This window comes from Xiphophorus couchianus, chromosome 12, assembly GCF_001444195.1.
Source record: "Xiphophorus couchianus chromosome 12, X_couchianus-1.0, whole genome shotgun sequence".
NCBI lineage: Eukaryota > Metazoa > Chordata > Actinopteri > Cyprinodontiformes > Poeciliidae > Xiphophorus > Xiphophorus couchianus.
The window spans coordinates 21,017,803-21,041,993 of record NC_040239.1 but is presented as its reverse complement, the minus strand read 5'-3'; the positions used below and the strand labels follow the sequence as shown (position 1 = coordinate 21,041,993).

At 38.2% G+C, this 24,191-nt stretch overlaps 1 protein-coding gene across 1 annotated transcript in view; it reads left to right on the top strand.

Moving 5' to 3' along the window:
• The window catches only part of LOC114154929 (GDNF family receptor alpha-2-like), a 96,271-nt gene extending 83,627 nt beyond the window's left edge, over positions 1-12,644 (top strand). Inside the window, exon 8 of the mRNA XM_028034430.1 lies at positions 12,561-12,644. Within this exon, the coding sequence (XP_027890231.1) occupies positions 12,561-12,629 (69 nt within the window). The 3' untranslated portion in view covers positions 12,630-12,644. The remainder of the gene's footprint in view (positions 1-12,560) is intronic.
• Positions 12,645-24,191: the final 11,547 nt, after the last annotated feature.

Sequence of the window (24,191 nt, the reverse complement as noted above, 5' to 3'; positions counted from 1 at the left end):
CACAGATTGCATGTGTTGTTATGGAAGAGATTGAACTGCTTTCCTTAGAGTGCGGAGTCGTTATGTTGATACCAAGAAGCAAGAAGATCATTTTTTCCTTTAAATCAGTTGTCTGTGTCTTAGAAGTAAGAATACAAACGTGTTTCGTTTAAAAGAAGAAAAACCCAGAGACAAAAGAAGTTGTGGTGAAAATAAAAACAGGGCCCAAATAAGAGTGGACAGCAGGAATGAACCAGACCACTTGAGATGTAATTCTTTGCTCCATTGAAGAAAGACTGGACATGTCTATCATCAGGACCCAAAGTGAAGATAAAAAAAAAGACAAGAGGTATTGAAAGAAAGGCATCAGCTAGAAAGAAAAAGTGCCGGAGAGAACAACGTGCCGAGGGAGAGGAGTTGAGCTAGTGGAACGATATAGATTCTGCCATGGCTGTACAACTTTGACTGGGTAATGTTCAACCCTCTGCATCTCGCATGTGGGACGGTTATTGATGGAGCCGTCATATTCGAGCAGAACATCTGTTATGAAATTCTTCTGTTCTTATTGGATTCGGCGATGGGATCTCTCCCTCTCTCCCTCACAGCTGTAGACTTGCTCGTTATTGAACAGCCACAGCCATCCAGGGGAGTCCAGATCCAGTATGAACACAATACATGGTGCCATATGGAGCTTGGCACATGCATGCATTATTTCCCCTCACAACATTAAATCCATTGTTTACACATCCAAGTTTGGCCTGTAGTGGGAGTCCTTTATTGCTTTTCCTTCCCAGAAGAACTCTAGTGGCTAAACATAAATATTACTCTCCCAAAATAAGAGTGTAAACACAACAGAAAAACACAGGAGTGGAAAAGAAAAGCATAGTTGGTATCATCAGTGGCTGCTGGTAAAATCTAACAGCAGATGGTTGATTGAAAGGGTTGTACAAGTGGATTTATGAGGGGTCAGATCAGGAAACTGGTTCAATGCAACAGAAGAACTTACAATAAAATGGAGTACAATAAATTATATAACATGGAGGAAAACGATCAGAATTAAACTATATAAGCATCTAAATCTTACAGTGGATTCTGGTCCCATGAATTGGGGTTTTTCACCAACTGGAGGAGCTTTCCAAAGAGGGAGAAATGAAAGATGAGAGAGCGAGAAAGAGGGACAGCACAAACAGAGTGAAGAGACAGAGTATAAAATTCACATGACAGGTCTGGTTATCTTGAATGCAAATGCTGGCTATGTGCTTGCTGGAGTGACACATTGGTTCTTTTATTGATAAATTGAGGGCCGCTATGCTATATTGCTACCAATACCCTGCTGGAGCCTGGGTAGAGAACTCTCACTAAAAGCACAGATGATGACAGACTGTTTAGAGCGCTCCTCATTATTCTTGCGCCTCCTGGCCCAGCACGTTTATATGTTTATGGCGTCCAGGCAGTGAAAGATTCATTATTCCCGGTGTCCTTGGTAAATTAAAATGGTATGGGTGGATTTTTTTGTTGTTGTTGTTGGGGGGAGGAGCGGGGGGGAGGGGGATTACAGAGCTCCTAGAAATATGCTTTGGCTTTTTTCACTTCTGAATATGAATTTAAAGAAGAAGGCATTTTAAGATATTCTGCCAACTACACTACAAAAAAAGTGACCAGATATAAATCAATTCATGTTATATTGCCTGTCTTTCTTCTGGACTCTAAGTAGATGACTACATAATTTTACATTATGAGGTCTAAGGATGGGAACATTGCACAATAACGATTTTCAAAGTGTTTTTTTCATGTTGATTAAAAATGTTGTAATAGTCCCTCTCATGAAACAGCCTCCAAAGCTAATAGATATTTCCACACACTTAGATTTGTCTAAAAAGTGTAAAGTCTACAGAGTCACTGTGTAAAATTCTCTGTTACATAGATTTTTGTTGAAATGGCCACACTCTATCTCTGTTGTCTCCCTATGGATATAGGGACACTATGTAGTGATATTGTCACACAATATTGTCCGTCAATAGAAATGGTTGTTTGATATACATTGCATTGTGAAAGGATTCTGTCAAGAAAATCCGAGCTCATCCCACTTCCCCATGCTGGAGATTTAAGTTTAACAGTAATAATAAATAAAGTTATCTTTAAAATGAATCACTCAAGTGATATCAAGGCCCAACAGTAGACTTAAGTGTCAATAAAATAAATCTGGTTGTGTGTGTTGTTTTTGTCTCATGCAAACTTTGCTTTAATTCTACTTTTTTCTATCTAATCATAAGAAATCATAGTCAGTCAGAGAGAGTCATTAAACAAGAAAAGCAGGTTTCCTGGAAAAACAGGAAGTAAGTTTCCAGCCTGCAGATTTATAAAAATAGCTGAGACTATTTTAAAGCATGAAAGTTTTAAAAAATGAAATCTAAACATTATTAGTAATTGGATAAGATTCAAAGTAAAATACTTATATTAATATTGGTTTACTTGTAATAATACTTACACTTATATTTGTGAGAACACTTACAAGAAAAACAAGTAACTGTAACTTTGGTATCAAATAATTAGAATCATGGATTATTCTTGGTTTCTTTTCAGAAAAACATCTGTAATAACTCACATTAAGATTATAATAAGGATAATTAATAAGTTATGGTTATAAAATCATAAATGAATGCTAAATCAGAGAAGCTAAAGAAAATAAATGTGAGATAAATGTGATTTTGACATTAAACTTGAAATGGTGTAAAAAGGTGTAACTGCAATTAAACATCACTGATATGTTGGAGGTAGAGAGTAGGTGAAAGGTTGTGCAGGCAAGGGACACAGGAGGTTGAGCAACCCTGAGACATTGGCACAGACATCATGACATGATGTATCTTAAGACAGTGACGGATATGAGATCATCTGTCTAAGCAGACAGATAAACCCTATATAAGGTGGGTGCAAAAGAGGAACCGTTCGTTGGATCCTCCGGGCAGCTTCGAGCCAAGATCGAGATGGACAAAGAACTCTGCAGCTGAAGAAGAGCCGGGGCCACAGAGCCGGAGACTGTCCTGCACATGGAGACCAACCCGTCAGGCCCACAATCTGTGGCTTCGAATCGCACTTCTCTCATCGGCTGGGTTCTGACCCCAAAGACAAAGATGAAGACAAAGACAAGGAAGAAGAACTGGTGCCTTTTTTCCTGCCAGCACCAAGTCCTGTGTGACCTCAGCATCCATGCGGAGAAGAAGCTCATCAGACCTACAGAGATCCCTGCCTTCGTCGATCGTCTTCCTCCTCCTGCTGCAGCACCTTCTTCATCATCAAGCCAGGTCTCGGGTTCGAAACACCAAACTCCGTCCGTCTCTCTCAAAGGTTCCCTTTTTTAGTTCTCAGTGTCAGCAGTAGGGAAAGATAGACTAGATGATTGATTTTACTTATTTAATTATTTCTGCTACTGAATTAAGCTGTACTGACCCTTGCAAAACTGCCTTACTAATAAAATATTTATCTAAAGATGTTGTGGACATTCAGTTAATGAGTCACCTTAAAGTTCTTTGATGGTTGTAAAATAGCTGTGATGTTTGATTCTGGAGAGGAAAAAGTGGAAAATGTTTTTAGGTTGCTGGTAGCCCATATGTAAAACATCATCCTTGGGACTCGCCCGAGTCACTAAAACCTACCTGGTTCAATAACAAATGCAAGTTGTAAAATAGAGAACGAGCGACCGTTAACAGGTGTGCTCTGTGAAACTAGTTGGCTGTAGGCTGCTCAGTCTGGCTAATTCACAGGGGGAAGAAGGGTGGGACACCTGGATGTAGGCCGTCAGATAACCAGGCGAATCGTTTCTCGAAACCAGCTTAAACAGAGTTTACTTCAGTTCTGGACAGGGTAAATCCCAGCAGATTTAGGAAACTCAATTAACCCGTTAGAAGGAGAGCTGGTAGCACATCTCCCCTCTCAGAAGAGGAAGTACGAGAGTGAGAGAGTAGAGACAGAAAGGAGGGGGGGGGTGTTGCGCAACAACAAGTGAGTGATTCATTTTAAAGATAACTTTATTTATTATTACTGTTAAACTAAAATCTCCAGCATGGGGAAGTGGGATGAGCTCGGATTTTCTTGACACCCCCTCCACGAGGTCAGACCTTTCACATGCTGGGAGTCCATCACCCTCCTGCAGTTCGCCGTCCTCATCCCCTTGAAAGAGAAGAGGTTCGTCTGGGATGTGAAGATGCAGATTCTTCATCCTCAGTTTTCACAGAGGGCTCAGTGTAGTCATCAAAACTCCACTTCTCTTGACAATTCGTATCCCTCAAAACAAATTCACACACATGTATTTCAACAACAATTTTTTTAATGGAATTTACCCACTTAATTCTGGTAACCCATGATTGAAATGCATTTCCAACTTCCAAACCAGCATTCTTACATGAGATCATAAGCTTTCCCCCCCCAACAAAAATACAAATTAAAAAAGAACATAACCCTATAAAAGGATGACACAATCATAGCTGCACATTCATCTTCATCAGACTGGGAGGAAGCCATGCAAAAATGGCTCCTGATTAAGTACACTAAACTTTGTAGAGCATTACACTCAGACGTGTATCAGTGTGTACAATGTTATAAGGTTGGTCTCTTTTTTGTTGAATACACTCATACACAACTACAGAAGCCCTGACAAGCAAATTAATTAATTTTTTTTTTACTAACTCATTTTCTAAGTCTGACCAAATTATCATTTTTCTCCCAATGCCATAACCTATCTGCAAGGAAAAAGCAATTCTAGATAAAAAAAATTCTAAGTTTTGTGTTTTATCAGGGACAGTTTTTCTGGAAAAGTGTGTGGAGGGGGAATAATACATTTGTTGTAATACAAAATAACACATTTGTTGTGATGTACACAATCTGACCAATGGTATTTCTGACAATGAAAAACATGTATATTTGTTAAATTGCTGAAGTCACTTTCTTTTTCTCCCCCAAAAGGCAAAAGAGGAAAATAAATGCTTCTACAAACCATTGTGAAATAATTAGTTGCTGTCACAAGTTTAATTAATTCTAATATGGCAGGAAGCCACTTGTGCAGTCTTGTCCATCCAACTATTTGTGCAAAAGTACCAAACTGGAAGAGATTTTTAAAAGAGCAGCAACTGAGTAAAGTTGTTGGTTGTCTAAGAACAAAGCATGCCAAGGATCACAGTGTGCTAAAGTCAAAACCTCTTAGCAGAGGTATTACATTAACTTCAGACCTTCAAACTTCATGCTCAGATTACCTCAAGAATAGTGGATAGAGAGTTCATGGAATCAGTTTCCTTGGTCCAGCAAATGCATCCAAATCTTACATTTCCAAATGAAAAAAAAGCATCTGTTGTAGCAGTATATACCATGTATTAAGGAAGAATTATTTATTAAAACTTTGAACAAAACGTTTGGCTCGTCTCTTCCTTAACACAGCCGGGTTCTTCTCGGCGAGCAGCGGCCAGCTGTAAAACGAAACTAAACAAGGCGTGTTGACGTCACAGATCACAGAGTTTAATTCATACAAAACCACACATGCATCAGTTAACAAAGCTGCAGAGATACAGAGATATGCATTTTATCACAAAATAACAACAGACAAAGACAAACACGAAACACACAGACAGACAAAGGCGCCCACGTGGAGAAAAGATGGAAAAAACTCTCTCTTTTTCTCTTTACACGTCATCTTATACAAAGAGGTGTTTCCGTATTTTAATTTATGCAACGAAGGCGTTCCGTTGTTCAACCAATCAGAGACCTGCTTTCGGCCCCAGAGAAACTTGGAAACTCCCCTCATTGCAGCTCAGATGTCTGGTTTTTATCTAAGTAAGAGGGCGGACCACTTCGTGCTCATCTCTGTCTGGCACGGGCGATCTCGGGCGGAAGAGTCCCTGTTTTGAGATTTCCCAGATAACTCTAACGTCTATCCCCCACATTCCAGCTACCGTTTCCATGGAGATGCTAATTTTATGGCCCTTGTATAGGCGCCTGCTTGTCTCGATCGGGCCATCTCAAAGGGTCACACAAAACCTGTTTTTCCAATAAGAGTGCTTAATATTCCTTTACACATGTTGTAAGTATTTTAGCACTTAAATAATCATTTTCCTTAACACATGCCATCACTGGACTCCAGAGCAGTGAAGACAAGTTCTCTGGGGTGACAAATCACAATTATCGCAAACTGCCAGATCTTGACTAAATGCAATGTGCCAAGTGTAAAATTTGGCAGCGGGGACAGTAAATCTGGACATATAACTTTTATTTAAAAAAAATGTTTTTACATATTTATTAAACCTGTCACTACGTTCTGACATCATAATATGAGACAGAAAATAACAAGCTCCTCCAACTCCTCCCAGTGCTACTTCTGCCATTGGAAGAAATCCACATCTCCTAGTCAAAAGCCACCAATCAGAGCCAAGAGGAGCATCTTAGCACTGTCACTCATGCTTGTGTACGTTCTGGTTAGTGTGCTAATGACAGAGAAATAACTTGCTTTTTGAGGAAAACAGTTTATCCAGGGCAGAACACAGTACACTTAATTCTATTAAAAGAAATAAAATAATAGAAGTAGTAGTAATATTAACATAAACAAAAGTAAACATTTACACAATAAATAACTAACTAATATAAAAACAGGATACAAGACTACAAGGAGTGGAAGACATTAGAAGGATCAACATAACTGGTTTGTTTTCAATCAATGCTTGAGTTTCTTTAAGCATTAGACAAAACTAAAACCCTCCTTCTGTATTCGGCTGTTTGTGACTAACCTGTGTATTCCTCTACGTAGTTAGCACTGGGAGCACTGGGAGAAGGCAGATAAGCTTGTTCTTTTTTTTTGTTTCTCCCCCCCACCCACAGATTATCCGTTTCATATTGTACTGTCAAAACATAGTGATATATATTTTTTTAAATACATAAAAACATACTTTTTTATGAGGTATGTAACTTTTTATTTTTTTAACAAAAATTACATACCTCTACTTAAGATATGGGGTTATTGCTCAGGGGGGTTTCTTCTTCCTTTACTTACATTCTGGAAAGGAGTACAAATATATTTTGGACAATTCCACGCTCCTATTTTAAGCGAAACAGCGTCTGGCGATGCCGCCTTCCAGTTACACTGTGCCTGCTTACAAACGCTGACAGCAGGGACCATAAGAGCATTGATGAGGAAATCTGGCATGAAGAAACTTGGTCTACCCAAACTCCTGACCTCAACCAGACAGAGCATATTTGAGATGAGCCAGAGTGAAGACTGCGAGTTTGATCAGTGCCTCTCTGGTTTATGGTCAGATATTCCCACAACACAGATTCCTAAGCGTCGTGGGCTGCTTTTTCACACATTTTAAAGCTATTATACTTGCACAAAATATGTCAACTTGTAACCACAGCCAGGATTTTGAAACTGGGATCCCAATAGAAATCCCAATGTGTATGGAGGCAAGCATCTAAATACTTTTGTCAGTAAAGTGTATAACTGAGACTGCTTCAAGGTGGAGAAACAAGGCACAACATGTAGACGTGCAACAATTGATCATCACTGCAAAGTCAAGTTAGAGGAATTTTCAAGCCCCCAAGCTGTGATGTTGATATGAAGGCTTTGCATGTGAAGCTAGGAGAGGTCAAAACAAGTCATCTCCTGTTTTTACAGCGAAAGCAATATGAGAAAATTGCTGCTTCGTTTAGAAGTATGGGATATTCCTGAGAATATTTCTGTTAGCTTAACATCCTATGTCTACATCCGCTGCTTATTTATTTTTCTTTTTGGGGAGGTCGGGGAATAAGCGGGGAGGTGATTGCATCCCATCACACTCCATCATAAAAGGAGGAAAAGGCCTGCAGCAGGAAATTAACAGAAATATAAACTTACAAACAAATAAGCAGAAGGTAGTTCAAATTCATGATTTTCAAAGTGTTGGACCAACTATTTTATAGCCGAAGCTGCATTCGCATAGTTAATTTCATGTATTTGTACAAAAATGGTGTGAGGTGCTGTCCTGGTCAAAATCTGAGGGTAAACGTTACAAGTATTCACATGTCATACTACTGCCTGCTTTTATTAGTTTCAAAATAAAAAACGCTGAAAAATGAGTGCCAGAGAAAAGTAACAGACCATTTCTTGACCAAAGAGAATAGACAAATTATTTATCAGCTCATAAAAAGTTTTAGACGACTCATCAAAATGGAAAAGATGTCTATAAAGGACAGATTAGTAAATAACCCCACTGCTCTAGTTGCTCACTTCAAAAATTTATTTCTAAATGCTTAAAGCAAGCGTTCTTCAGCAGGCTCTTGGGAATGTCTTTCCATGGTATTAAAATGGCTTTATGATGAACATCCATGGTCTGGATGTAACTTTTTGAAATTTATTTCTTTTTACTTTTCATGAAATTTACCCTCAAACATTTTTGTGACACTTAAATCAAGTGGAAACGTGAGATGGTCAAAAAGAGTAACACCCTTCTCCTGCAAAAAATAGATTTTAAGAAGGAATTTAAGATCTTTAATCTTAAGATCTTAAAATCTTAAGATCAATACCTTAAGATTTTAAGGTATTGATCTTACCATCCTGGTATTGATTTGATGCCGATTCTGACATGGCATCAATATTTTCGATATTTTGGATTGAAATGCTCACCTCTAGTAACAGGCATTGCTGTGTGTGTGCACACAAAGAAGCCCGCCTTTCATCTGAATCAAACAGTAATAATCAGATGTATTGAATATCCAGTAAAACAGAAGAAATATGGATTATGTTCAGCCAGACATTTTTTGTTCTACTTTCTGTTCCTGTTTTTTGGGATACAGGTTATCAGATAGGTAGTGAGAACACCATTTCCAACGTGAGTGTATGAGTACTGTGTAGCGACTATAACTCTAAACAGAGCTGTTTTATATTTTAATTAAATGTTGCAGCGCCAATAACCCAGTTTCTTTTCATTGTCTGCACCGTAACGCTTAGATTCCTGAAATAGAAAAGAACAGAACAGAACTTTATTGTCCCACAGTGGGGAAATTCAGGTGGGCCAGCATCAAGATAAGTGGAACCATGGATATTCCAACATGTTGAAAAGTAAATGATATAAAATCTTGAATAACTGCACTGAATAAAGCACACTGCTGATGTGCACCGTAACCATGCGCCATACATACAATGTAAATAAAGCTACAAAAAAAGAAAACAATAAACCTTTGCAGATGTTTTTATATGCATGACAATGTTGCAACTATTGCTGAAGAGCAGCACACATTGACCAGCAGACCCCAACTCACAAAGTTCAAAGTAAATTATTTTAACGATGCTTTTTACTTGAGTGTCACCTGAAATATTACTTTGAAATTTCAGTTTACATGGCACAGAGCATAGACTGAATAATAATAGTAATCCCATATTATATAATGCACCTTCCATCACTCTGTATAAAATAAATATTTGCATTTGTCCAAAGCTTTTATTACATCCATATTCCTCAAAGCAATGCTTGTTACTTGTGTCTATTTTATCTCATCCTTTAAAAAAAACTTTTGCTCGATATACATATCGAGCAAAAGTTTTTGGTTCCCTTTTGGTTCCTGGGGCACAGCTTATAAATGAATAGTTCATTGCGTTTTGTTTTTTTTCCTTTCTGATGAGGTGGTGTTTCCTCTCATTGTGGGTTCTAACAAGGCTGCAGCACCGTTTGCTACCCCACAACCAATTAGAAAATTACTCCGCATATGAATTACTATAGACTCAGGCTTCATCAATTACTCTAAAACAGAGCGCTTTGCTGCCTCAGCAGATTTGCTGTGACTGGGGTATGGGCCTTATTTATTCCTCTGTGTTAACAGTTGTATCATAGCCAACCGCAAATAATATTAATGAAGTATAAATATTTAAGAGGGCTGAACAGCCACAACTAAAGGGAAACAATTTTTTTGTGAACTTGTAAATCACTCAAGGAGAACTGTCATCATAACTGAATTAAGTTGTTAGGAAATCAAACTGTACTGATGATGAATGAGCATTTAATTTGCAAAACAATAAAAGTTTACATTCCGAGCTACATGAATTAACTTAAGTAAATAAGAGTGACGTGTCCAAATATTGAGAGCAATTTAGTGTCAGATTTGTACCTCAGATGGAAGGACACTGGAACTCAGTGGGACTGCAGACAGAGATTTATTTAGAAAATTGAATATCTCAAAGAGCTCCAGGAAACACTGAGGAGCAGTTCAAGGAATCTCTGCGTGAAACAGCAAGCATACATGTGTGTGTAGCCTCATGTAAGGGAATGCTGATGCTTATATTTTTAGGTCTTTGCCCTGGGCAGTTGTGCTACCCTGGTTCTGTGCTTTACGTATGCATTGAGGCATACAAACAGAGGTGAATAGGGAAAGGATGTGTGTTATGGATGCACAGAGTGAAACAGTGAATTCTGAAGGCGCTTACAAATGTGAGGAAAGAGAAGAGGAGATGTTGAACCTACAGCCTATCCCTGCCTCGCTCTTTCAGAGGTGAGCTCCAGGTTAGTATTCAGCAGAGGGAGTCGAGCTGAAGAGCAGCACACATTGACCAGCAGACCCCAACTCACAAGGACCCTGAAGGGCCCCCAGCAGCTGTGGGTGGACGTGCTGCACAAACCTGATGTTGGGTCAGAACAGCATCTCTTGTAAGCACAGCTCAAGCTGATCTGCAGCACACAGAGAGCGAATAAGATGGACGGAGGAGGAGGTGCAGCAAGGGAAGACTGAAGGAAAATTTTCAACTCTAAGAGATAATGAGTATCGGAGTAAAATAAATAAATAAATACAAGCGACGGTGTGTGATTTCTTATAGCGTGTGATTAGAGAGTGAGGTTGTGTGTATGCACAGGGTGGAAGTGTATAATGTATTTATGTGTAAGTTACTACAGAAAGGCAGCACATGACAGACAGATATGAAAAGGAATGTGAAAAACAACTACAGAAAAGAAACTAACACGTAGACTGCACTGTTTCTGTGTTGTATCTCCAAGTCAATTTTCTGGAATCTAGCTCACATTTCTTTTTGAATATTGGTGCATTATACAGAGCACCATATCTCCATATCTCATGTGTGGTACCAGCGCTATATGTTTTAAAATAAGGTCAATTTAAAAGTAAAGAATGAATGGTATTTTTTTTTAAATATATGAAAAATGTGGCATGAATTTTTATTAACCATTAATCAGAGAAGGAGCAAAGAGGCTGGTGGTATCTTTTGATTTGCTACAGAGATCCACACCTCACTTGGGATAATCTGTGGAAAGGACAACTAGTGTGAGCACCACAAATCTGATCTTCATTTAGCAAGAGCAGTGAAGAGAAAGCCATAGTTCGAAGGAAGCCATAGGACGTCCCATTCAAAATCTCTCCACAAGCCGTGCTGGGGACGATCCTAACATGTGGAAAAATGTGTTCTGCTCAAATAAAACCAAAACTAAACCATTTGGAACAACATGCAAAATACAAAATGTGGAACAAAAAAATTCTGCACGTCATTCTGAAAACACTTTTCCAACAGTAGCCTGTAACAGCGTCAAGAAAATGTTGGGGACAAAGTAACCTGGTCACAGTTGAATGGAGCTAAATACAGGGTAATCCTTAAAAAAAAAAAAAAAAAAAAAACAGAGTGGCAAAGACTCAATTGTCCATTGGAAATGGAAATATTTTGGGACAGTCATATTTTTCCATCTTGTAAGCTAGTGAAACATATAGGAGCCTTTTTTCAGCTACTGCTTGGTAGTGTGTCTGGGGAAGGGCAATACTATTTTACTCTCTGCACCACACAGACTCCATCCACTCTGGCACTTTCTCTGGCATCTCAGTCAAAGGAATTGAAGCCATAGGAATGATGATAATGGAAAGTTTGGCAGCTTAGTCCTGATGGTCCATGCCCCATAATCAACTGAATAACTAAACATTTTTTCAGAAAACAAAAAAAATACAGTTGTGTCAAATGGAATATTTATAATTCATTTTCAGTAGTTAAGGAACATAAATTTTGCAAATTAGAATTTCTAAAGTCATTAAAGCTGACATATGCAAAATCCATTTCTTAGCCCTTAAATACATTTTGTTTTGTCCTTGCAGTCAGTGCAGAAAGTTTAATTTAATTTAGTTTTAGATGTTTATGAGATGTTCTTCTTAAAAACCATGCATGTTACATTCACATACTATTTTGTGTTGCTTAATCACAAAGAGCTACGGCTGTTAATTTGACAAAATATGTTATATTTTTATGGGTCTTTATATTTTTGGTATATGCCCTGTAAGTGGTTTTGTCTAGGCAGTGAAATTATTAAATAAATAACATAAAAGAAATATTATTTGTTCAGTCTCTTGGACATTATTTTGAAATGAAGGAGATAAAAAAGACAAACGTTTATAGATTTTCCAGTTTACTTCAAGAAAGCAAGAATAGTGCATTTCCTAAAACATTTATGCTTAAATTGAGCAATTGGGGGAGCTGCAAACTACCTTTACAGTAAATGGTTGTTTTTACTCAGCAGTATGCTGACCTTTCTGTGCTTCAAATCAGCATCACCGGAGATTTTTCTCACTTGTCCCCTTTCCCACAGTTCCCCTTCTTGACTCCTTTGCTCAAATTCCTACTCCATTTCTGGCAGAGATGTGAGCAGCGGCGGTGAGGACAGCCATGAGAAGAGACGAGGTGAGGTGACAGGCCTGAACAAACTGAGACATCCTTGCCTCAGGCTGTGTTTATTTAAATATGACATGTGACACAACTGCATCGTCTCTCTATTGTTTTTCTCTTTATACTTGCATTATTTCTCTCTGATGAACCTAAAATGTCAGTGTGACCAAGTGTAAAATTTCTTTTAATTCATTTTACTGTGTGAGATTAACAGTATTACATCCCCTTCAGATGTTACAGATGCCAATAAAAAAAAAAAGGCTCCTTGGTGAAATCTGCCATGTTGCTGCTTTAACAAGCAGCCTCGCATGTGAATCTCCCCTCTGGGTACGTCATAGAAAATATGACTTTCTTCAAAGCATTTTGGCTTTGAAGGACAAATGAGATTAGCCTTCTGTGAGAGGGAGAGGAAGTTTTGAACCTGTAGACAGAGGAGGAAGGTAATGTTTCCATGGAAAGATGGAGGGGAGGGGTGATTAATAGAGGAGGTCAAGTGGACAGAAAGACTGAGCAATACACTTGTTGACGCTTGTTGATGCAGGCAGATAATGGAGAAGATAATAAGACAGTAATGGACAAATGCAACGCTGATGAAATGTTTCCAAAGAAATGGGGCCTCCAAATGCTTCCTGTCAACAAATGTATTGATATTCATGTCGTTTGTCATGGTTTTAAGTGGACATTTAGGTGCAGACAGGAAGATAAAGAGTCATTCTTTTGGCAACATTTCATGGTGTTCAAACTTTGATGTATTTGGTGTTTTGTCCTATTTTCATCTATATGTAGCAAACAAAAGTGTGTGTTCCAGCAAAATCAAAATGCCTTGAAGTTGTTGTTTTCATTTGTTCCCTATAATTTCCTGCTAAAAAAATACAAAAATATTAACGTGTAAAAACCACAGCAAATGTAAACTACTGCAGTGTTTTTAATGGGTTCTTTTCAAAGTAGCTAGTAAATCATAATGTACGAGCTCTCTTATGTATGTTTATTTAAGAAAATATAGACTACATATTAGATATGTTGGAGTCTATGTAGCACACAAAATTCATTTGCACTATAAAAAATATTGGTTTTAGGACTGAAAGTACAGAGACTGCAAGAAGCTAGAAGAGGGAAATTTCAAACATTCAATCACAACTTTTACTGGACTTTCTAAAATAAAAGTTTTCTGTGATGGACCAACACAAAATGATCAAAAATGATGATAATTTAAAAAAAAAAAGAAAGACACAGTAGAATCTCAAAAGTGACCTCCATGCACATTCAGTTCAACATTTTTTTTTAATCATCCTATGTGGTATTTCTTGCTGCAAATGTATCAAAGTATGTATCTATTAAATCAAATAGTGAGAATATGTTATGTACATAGAAATTTTCCAGTCTTGCTGTTGGATTTAAATCTGAACTTTGAATTGGTCAAACGGATATAATTTAATATACTTTAATTTGTCCCAGATACAAGTTGCTTCCCTCCAATTTTGCATTGTACATATTCTTCCAACAACTTGGTAACCTTTCTATCCTTGCTAAATAAATTGTAAGCACTAAAATGTTATTTCCCTCTGTTTTAGTAATTATGTGCCTTATATGGGGGATGCGTGTTTTTAAGACTTCTAAGGCTTCTTTACAGTAAAGGTTTCTGCTCTCCTTCCAGGCTCTGCCCTGCATCACACCAACCCACGCCCCACCCCCACTGCATGCAGGTCTAATGAGTGGAAGAACAGAAAAGAGAGCTATTGCTGACGTTAGCGGCTGAGCATTAGCCTGAACCAGGCCCCATGCAGACCCACTTATCTGAAAATCACCTGTGTTCTGCAGACAGTAAGGCCAATTATGTTGGAGCTAAACCAGTACCTCTCTGAACAAATCAGGGCGTAACATGGCCATTCGATTAGCCGATTCCCCATCCAGAAAGAATTCCTGTTATTTTATTGTCTTTATCTGCTTATAGAGGATAATCTTGTTGGGCTATAATGTTTTGGGGGTTTTTTTAGATATAGTTTTGTCCTCACTTGCCCAGCAGGGTTCAAATGCCACCAGTAAAAAAAAGAAGCAGAGGAGTTTGATGTTTATTTGTGTTTGTGTGTCTGTGTTGTTGCTGCAAATCCTTAGTTTCCTCTGCCTGTTTATTTCAGCTTAGCAGTCACAAAATTCTTATGAGGCATGAGTATGAGTTTATGTAGTATTTTTCCAAGAAATGAAGTCCATGCCGCTGTAGGAAACTTGTTTTTTATTTAAGTTCATGAGGCACATCAGAAAATGGAAGTTCCTCCAGAGCTGTGGGCTGCTTCTGATCCAGAGTCTAGTTTACACTTTTGACTTTTTGCCCTTATTTCCAACATTATAATAGAGTTCGCTCTAACACAGAGGACCACAGCGCTGATCTGGACAACAGAGGCAGAGATAACAGTGACATGACATTATGTCAAGTAATTTATCCTTAACTTGCTGAAAGGATTGGCAGTTTAAAGAGCCTCTTATTACGGTTTCACCGCCTTCCCATTTATCAAGATTATTTGCATGAAAGTGAGCCTGTCTCTTCAGATAAATGGACTCCCAGGGAATGTTTGATGTTGGACCTATAACACTTTCTTGCAACTGAAGAGATGATTTTAAAATAAACTACATGGCCTAAAAAAAGCTACCTAGGAGACAAAGGAAAGTAATCGGCTCAACGGTGAATGAACCATGCCTCATTGTATTTGTGCTTGCACTTGAGCGTGTGCACCTGTGCTCAAGCCTGTGTCTGTTCTCCTGTAGTGGTCAACTCAAATTACACACTCCATCATCAGCAAGCTCATTTGGAAATGAGATTTGAAACAGCAATAAATATAGAATTATGTTGGAAAGAAGGGGAGAAGAGGGAGTGATTCTGAAATTATTTTGTCAGGGGTTGTTCCAGCTCACTATGGGCGTTTGGAAAGAGGCTGACAGACAGACGTAATGGCGGTGACTAACAGCTAGCCAGTGTTTTTTGTGCATTCATCCCCCCCTTCGCTGAAAGCAGTATTTTCTCCACAGTTTGAAATCCTCTTTTTCCCCCTCCTGGATAATTATCCATTGTAGATGCCCACTCTCAGATAATGACTGCATCGCCACTGAGGTAGGAAATAAACAGGAAGCAAGAGTGCTGCAAGCACAATAGAAGGACTGCCCCCTGCATCAGCACTCCGCTAATTTTAAACAAGGAAAAGGGGGAAACTGTTGTTAGCATTTCCCTCCTGGTTATAAGGAATAACATAATTTCATTTTGTTTGTGTGATACAATCTAAAAGGAAGAGTAAAGGACAAATAATGCATGAGGTCTACAGTTAGAGTGAATGGCAACAGTGCCCCCTTGTGAAACGGATTTGCAATTTCTGAGAATAAAGAAAGCAACTCAAGATTTGCAGTGACTCCAAGTTTTTTTCTCCACAGTAGGTAGCTGATTTGTGTAGTTCAGCTCCATACAGTAATCACGCTTAAGCTGCACTGAAAAGGAGAAAGTGATCAGAAAAGGTCATGGCTGGTCTTTAGAGGTTTTATTTTAAACCACCACCTCAAATTGATTAAAAAAATAAGTAAATTAGCATGCAAAATGAAATTGCTGTTGCAGCATTTTTATGAGTGCAATTTTGCTTAACATTGGCTTAGGTCTCTATAATTGTTGATGGAAGGATACTGGGGCAGTTTTCTTACAGCTCTGCCTCTTTGCAAGCAAAACTCTTGGGTTACAAAAACATTTTTTTTTCAGATTTTTATTTATTTAGATGTTTTTATCTCAGGTACTAGAGTTGTCTAAATGCTTAACACCATAAATGTTTAAAGGAAACTTAGCATAGCATTGAAACCGTCACAGTGAACAAACACCACCTAACGAGATGCTGTACAAAACAAAAACATTTAAAAAGAAATTGACTATCGGTGTACTCTGCTATTCTGTTCACGATGCCTGACTGCGCACCTCGGTGCAATTTATGGCCCTGTTACACTCCATATAATGCCTATTAGCAGATGCTTAGGACTTCTCAAAGCAGTTAACTGTTGTTAGCCCCTGAAACGTTAAACACCAAGGGAGATGGATAACTTTATATGAGCACTTTATGGTATGCAAATCACACCTGCAGGGCAAAACGGGCAGATGATGGCATCTTCATCAGAGACCTATCTACTCTCCATGCATCTCCACTTAACCTGTGTCTCAAATACTGTGCAATAAAAACTTGCGCTGTTTATTAAGCACTTAGACCTTAATATGTTTGTGTGAAAATCTGGTTTCTGAAATATGGCTTGAAAGTAGAAAGAACGAAGCTCCTAACAAAGATGTGACGTTCATGTCCTACCATTAACCTTTGAGGCTTTCAGGTGTGAGAGGGATCGGGAGGTGTACCGAGCAGGAGATGTGTGCGTAATTGGACCTCTGCTTTTATCTGAAGTCACCTAATCCTTTTTCGTCTTTGAAGACAGAGCTTTGGCTCTGAGCCCGACACCTTCAGCTTCGCGAGTACGTTGATGAATTAAAGCCTCATCAAGCTGTGGCTTTAAAGAGTTGAGCGGGGCTACACTAAATCAATACTAATAACTTCTTCATGCATTTGTGCAAGGTAGAGGAGGAGGCCTGGCGACAACAGAATTCTACGCTCTCAACTTTTGACACTCATCTGGTGTGTAGGTCACTCCGACAACTTCATTGTCCTCATCCAACCTGACAGACTGCTGCTCTGCACTTTGACTGCTTGATTTCAGACTCATTTGTATTCTACCTTTGAAGAAAATCTTGGTGGAACTAAACTGCCTTTGCTCACACAGAGCAGCCATAGCCTCTCTGAAGTGAGCGCCTGTATGTGAATCTACAAACAGCTGCAGGGTTATTTCTTCAATCCAAATGCAAGGCTTATGCTGTTGCAGAAGAAGTTGGGTAGTATTAATCAAACTGTTGAAGACTGTGACCAGGTTTTTGGGGTTAGAGGAGACCTTCAGAGCTCAAATAGTTCCTAATTATAACCTGGAAAGTGGAATGCCATCAATGAACAAACCAAACATAGAACCATGAAGCAGACGGGCCACACAGCAGCAAAAGACCACACAGGGTGCAACTCTCATCAGCTATGAAGAGGCTATAATTTTCAGAGACTCACCAAAAGTGGACAATAACCAATCGGAAAAATGTTGACTTGTTGGATGAGTCTCAATTTCCGCTGCAGCTTTCAGAGGATGGAGTCAGAATTTGGGGTAAACAACATAAACACTTGGATTCACTCTGCCTTCTATCAACAGTCCAGTCAGGATATGTTATGTTGTGGGAAGCTTTGTGAGCCTTAGCACCAACTTATTATCATTTAAACACCACAGACTACTACAGTATTACTGACCTTGTCCATCCTTTAATACCATCATGTGATGGCTACTCCCAGCAGGACAACAGACCATGTAACAAAACTGAAATGAGCTTAAATTGGTTTCTTGAACATGACAATGACTTTACTCTACATCAATGGCCTCCACAGTCAGGGCATTCTAATCCTGAATACTGAATTAACAATTCTGCAATGAGCATAAAGTTCCACAATTTAGATGGACAATAGTCTCCAAGGAATGTATCTGGAATCTTGCTAAAGTCATGCTACAAAGATCTAGGGCAGATCTGAAGGCAAAGGAAGATCCAACCTAGTTCTATGAAGGTGTATCTAATAAAGTAGGCTGTGAGCATGCATTGACTATGAACTTGTTAAAATAGTTTGACAGCAAACTTACAACATTAGGTCATTGTCTAATTTATTTAATTTTTATTCAAAGTCACAACTCAAGTCTGTGTTAAATCAACCCATGACAAGGCTACAAAAATAACCCATATTGAACTGTTTATATTTGAGCAGGTTTTAATTATTACAAAAATTCTTAAAATTCACACATACGCAATAACGGCCTCCAAAAAGAACATCTATGTCTTGTATTTGGTATCACTAACATTCATTTCAGGTCGACATGCAGAGGAATATCCTGTTTTCTGTTGTATAGCCCATCTCTCAGTGGAGTAATGATGTACTGGGGTTCAGAGGGCTGCCCTGCCCCTACTGTACTGGCAGCGTAACTCAAGGCCCCTATGGTGCCTGACTGCCTGACTCCCTGACTCGTGTCCCCTGCTACAGCGGCAGGGAATGAAACAGCCATACATCATAAGGCCAACTGTGTCCTCTGAGGCAGTGACAGACAAAGCCAACAGAATCAATAAAGCCTTAGCTCAAGCCCCACTTCTCTGCACTCAGACCTCTTTCCCTTTTTTCTGTCTCAAACCCTGCCTCTCTTTTCCCTCCCAACCTAAATTTCATGTCCAATTTTCTCTGCGGTTATACCATTTTTCAGGTGACATCATTTTTCCGTGTAGGGACTACAACTAATGTCAATATTATCTGTGTCTGCCCTTCGCTCAGTCCTCAGCGAACATGCTGAAACAGAGTGCAACTGGCAGCCTTGACAGGAGATGAAAAACAAGAGAAAGCAGCACTTCAGAAAGAAAGAAAGAACCAAGGTCTGAAGATTACCGAAGGCCATTTAGCTTGTTAGTGCCTAGGCACCCACATCAGACAAATGCATACTTTGTTGTTTCACTGGGGCTGAGTGTTTCAAGTTGTGTAGGGGTGAAAGTTCCCCAAATTGACAATTTAAATGATGGAGGGCCTTTGTAGCAACCCACAAACCATTTAAGACAGCGGTGGAAATGCTGTTAGAGAGATACAGGGAGCACAAGGGAGTAGTTTGCTGTAATTAAACTGGAGCGTCAAAGTTAGCGCTGCTTGTTTACAGCAAAGGAGAAAATAATTCTTTTGGCATATAAGTTTGGGTTTCATTGATCAATGTTGATTATTGTAAGGATATGATCCAACTGAGACTTGACTCCATCACGGGAAATAATACTTCCACCTTTTCCTGGAAAAAGTCCTAAAGCTGTCTGCCACACTATTTCTTGTCTTGACATATATGCTGGCATATCTAAGAAATTGCATCCTACCTGGCCATCAGCTTGAAGAAATAAAACACACTATGCGAAACTTCAAGAGGTATAACAGTTATAAAGTGTGAGTGTGGGTTTTCATCGACTGTTTTTTTGTGTCTATATGTTAAAGTGAAATTTAAAATTCTGTGATCTGCTGTGTCAGGATTGGGTACATTACTTTTAAAATTTGCTGAGAAATGTTGAGTGTGGAGACTCATTTACTCTGTACGGTGAACTCATGTCATGTTCAAAAACCAGTTTGTGATGGTTTGAAGATGGGAACATCATGGTCATGAAAGAAAATGGTCATCAATGGTTTAGGTTTTGGTACTGAGAGACCCAAAGTGAGTGAAGAAACCATCTGTCACACCATCACCCCCTATCAGCCTGAAACTTGTATACAAGAATGCATGAATCCATGTTTTACACAAAATTCTTAGTCTAAAAGCTGAATTCATTGGGCAAGACCATATTTCCCAGAGCCATCAATGCCAATTTTTGGTCACTCTCTGCAAATTGCATCCTTCGGGTGCTGCTCCCAGCTGACAGAAATAGCATCCAGTTCGTTTTTATCCGACTGAAACCCATATGCTACAAGGATAAACAGGGTGTGCATTCAAAGATGGTTCAATATGGTTATTTGTGCTACTGCTAGGTTTCTATCACTGCAAAGCAGTTTACCCATTTTCAGCTTACCTCTGACATCAACAGAGCATTTTCCTCCATGCAATTGCTGCTCAGTGCATATTTTCTTTTTCTCTCTAAACCTAAGAGACATCTAAATACATTTAGTTGCTGCCATATGACTGGTTGGTTCGTTTACGTTTTTTGTTTTTTTATCTAATTTGGTCTTGGCTGTTCAAAATTCTCAAGCTGTTGTAAGATTACCTTTTATGTTCCTTAGCTTTAGGTTTAGGGTTTAGCTCTTTCTTTTGCTGATGTATTTATTTTTCTCTCAGAAGATGGCCCCTGCCAATTCAGATATAAACAGATACCTGAGCTGACTGTGGTGCATTCTTGAAAGAAACTGAACTGGTGTACCTAATGAAGGTGGTTGGAACCATATACAGTATGATATGTGACACTCATGCCAAGATTCTTTTTCAATATGTCCAAAAATATGTGGCAGCGTAGATAAGCTAAAATCCAGCTTCTCTTTCCTTGTCTGTGATGTACTTATTTTTCTTTCAGAAGATGGTCACTGCCAATTCTATGGAGAGGAGAGACCTGAGATGGACGCAGTGCAGTCTTTTTTTCTCAGCTTAAAGCATAGTCATCTCATAGATTAGAACTGAGAGTGCCTTGGAGGATTATGCTTTGGCAGGCATCAAACAAAATACTGGAAAGTTGTCATTTTGAAACAACTAGCAACATTTTCACTGCCGAATAAGTCACACCAGTATGAGAGCCTTTAAAGAGACATAAAATAATATATGTAATTTCATATGGAAGATTAAAAAGATGCTGCAGCAGTCTGTGATATGTGGAAAGAAATGTGTTAATTCAAGAACTACATAGCCAACTGCTAAAAGATGTAAAGGAGGAGAGAAAGAAAGATGATGGAAGAGAAAAAACAGCACTGATTGTCTTTAAATGGTAAATATTAATTCAAGTTGCCCACATGCCATTTGGAGCTCTGAAACTATTTATTCTGCATTAAGCTGTCAACCTCTACACACTTGGTATTTAAGTAACAATAAAAGTTCACTGTGGAATAATTAAGAAAGAGAAAATGTCACAGCTGGACTTACTGCAGAGGTGGCATCGTGTACAGTCTGCATGCCAAGATGCTTTATCTTTAACAATTGTGGACATAAAAGTGATTGCAACAACTGAATTCAGTGATCTGTATGGGTGAGAGAATACCTTTTTCTATTATTTGATTTTTATTATTTTTATGAGATGGAATTTAAAGGTCAACATGTACTTTTATACTAAGAAGTTCTCAAGACAGTGTGACACATTTTGTAAAAAATACATTACCCGTAAAAGGTTTGGACACGTCGACCTTTTAAAAATGACCAAGTAAAATTTTCTGAGCTTTAATTGGCGCACACGAGTTTCATCTATAAGGGATAGATGCATTTAAGTTGAAATCTATTTTTTCAAATAATTTTTTTTAATCATATTTTCAGTTTGAAAGCTCCTTTGCTGTACGTTCAGCAGTTTACTTACTGCTTGAGTAAATTGCTGTTGTCAGTTTACTTAAGGAGAATTTTTCTGATAGTTTTTCTGCCAATACGTTATTCAGTTAAAAAAAAAAAACTACATGGATGCCAATTTTGAGTCGGAACTGTTCCCATTTGGGATTTGTACAAATGCTGTGTTCCCCTGAGAATTACTTAAGTCAAATACTTGACAGCTCCTTTCTGGAGGCATTTTCTTCTGAGCACCACTCCATCCTGATTATAGGAGCTTCTGAAAGCAAACTGTTAATCTGCTAAGCGTAATAATTTTATGCTGGCAACCTCTCAGACCCAACTGAATATTTTATAGTCTTAATCTGATTTTGAGTGTAAGCAATCATCAAGTGCATTTCTGCAGAGAGGGAGAGAGACATTAAAGTCACTATGTTCAAGCCAGCTTTCGAAGAATATAAATTGTTGTATTTTGCTAATAAAAAAAAAATTATGTGCGTGTGTGTTAAAGCACTAAAATGCAAACCTCAATGTAAATTTGCTGTCAAGATAAGCCTAATGTAATATGGATTGTGTTTATGCAGTACTCAAACCAGCTATAAAATCTATTTCACAAATGTTTACCTTATTTCGACGACTTCTGAGACCATGTATCACACGAAGTACTAAACAAATTATTCTGAATAAGATAAAATCCCAAGAAAATGCTTTTCTTTAAGCTTTTCCATGCTTAAATATTTGGAAAATGAGGCACATAGCTCTTGTCGCTATTTGATCCATTTGATAGAGCCTGCTATCATGACTTAAATACAGATTCTTTAGAAAGTTTATTCAGCTGCCAACATGCAAAAGACACTTTGTGTAAATATTAAGCAGGGTTATGTAAAAATGATGGATTGTAAAGTTAGAGCATGTATGCTTGGCATTCTTTGTGAAAAAATAAAAAACACGCTCAGTTTCAGCTCATTTCCAGCCCATTTCATGCTTGCTGTTGAAATGTTTGATTAAAAATAGTACAAAAAAATACTTTTCTATATGTGCTCCTGCACATGTATGGCTCTTGACTATGTTTTGCCTCTGGCCATGGTCCAAACAAGGGTCGATGTATCTCCAGCATGATCAACAGCGTTGCGTCTGGTGTTTTTATTCCACAAAGTATTGATTTGCATCCCCGAGTTTATATCTGTGAGTGTGTTTGTGGGGGTGACTAAAGATGAGCAGCAAAATAATGATAGGCCAAGCAAAGAAATCATGTTCTGGATGAGTGAATCTGACATAAAAAGTCAATTGTTTTCTGCAGCTCACTGTGACGGCTTTAGCCTAGAAAACACAAAACTTATGTGAGTTATAACTGCAGTTCATTTATTTGGCAGTGAGCACAAACATTTCTCAGTGTTTCTTTTTTTTTCCAGAATTTCAATTTTAGTAGCATACAGGTATGGTGATTATATTGCACTGCACATTTATTGGCACCCTGTGGTAAGAATGTACAGTATATGACAACTAAAATCACTTTTTATTGCGAGCAAAATGTCACGCTGAAGCTCAGAGTAGAAAAGAAAAATCTATTATTCATAAAAAAAATTTAACTGTCTTGTCAGAACTTCCGAAAACCTTCATTATTTATTTTCTATTTGTTTTCAGGGAACCAAAATGTATAAGAACATTTTTACTAAGCAGCTGATGATTGGTATTCTGGGGTTTAAATATTACATCACACAAGAGACAAATTCTTCTGCATTTCAAAATGGGAAAGACAAGACAACAAGTACGGCATTTTCCTACTGAAAGTAAGACAATTAAAAAAAATTATTAACCATTAAAATTATGTTGGCAGTTATGATGTTGGCAGAAGAAGGATTCAAACCCACAACTCCAAGAAAGACCACAACCTGAACCCAGCACCTAAAACTGCTCAGCCATCCTGACCTCTAGCTATGTGTGACATGCCATTGCATGCAGCATTCACCTTCGTCTGATTAAATTTCCCATAAAAAGATGGGAATTTAACCCTGTTGGCAAAAAGGTAGCAGGAAGAAGTATTGATGTAAGAGAGGTCTCAATAATTTTAACACTGGTAATTTTGTGGGGGAAAAAAACAAACAACTTAATAGTTTGGAATCAATGTACTCAAATAAAAGGCTGGATTTTTGTAAGCAAAAAAGGGGAATTTATATCTATATTTTTTACAAATTCAAACATACATAAAACATTCAAACTACACTTCTATGTGAAAGTATACCAAGTACTGATATGTTTATCAGCTGTGCACAGAAATACTCTTGTTTTATCATGATCTCACTCTGAAGAAAGGGTTCACCTCAGTAAGCTGCAACATAAAAAAGGTAAATATTGCTACATACTATTGATATGACATAATTTAAATACTCTTTGGCCTCACCTGAAATTACACGCTTGTATCAAACACACCTTTAAGCACAGA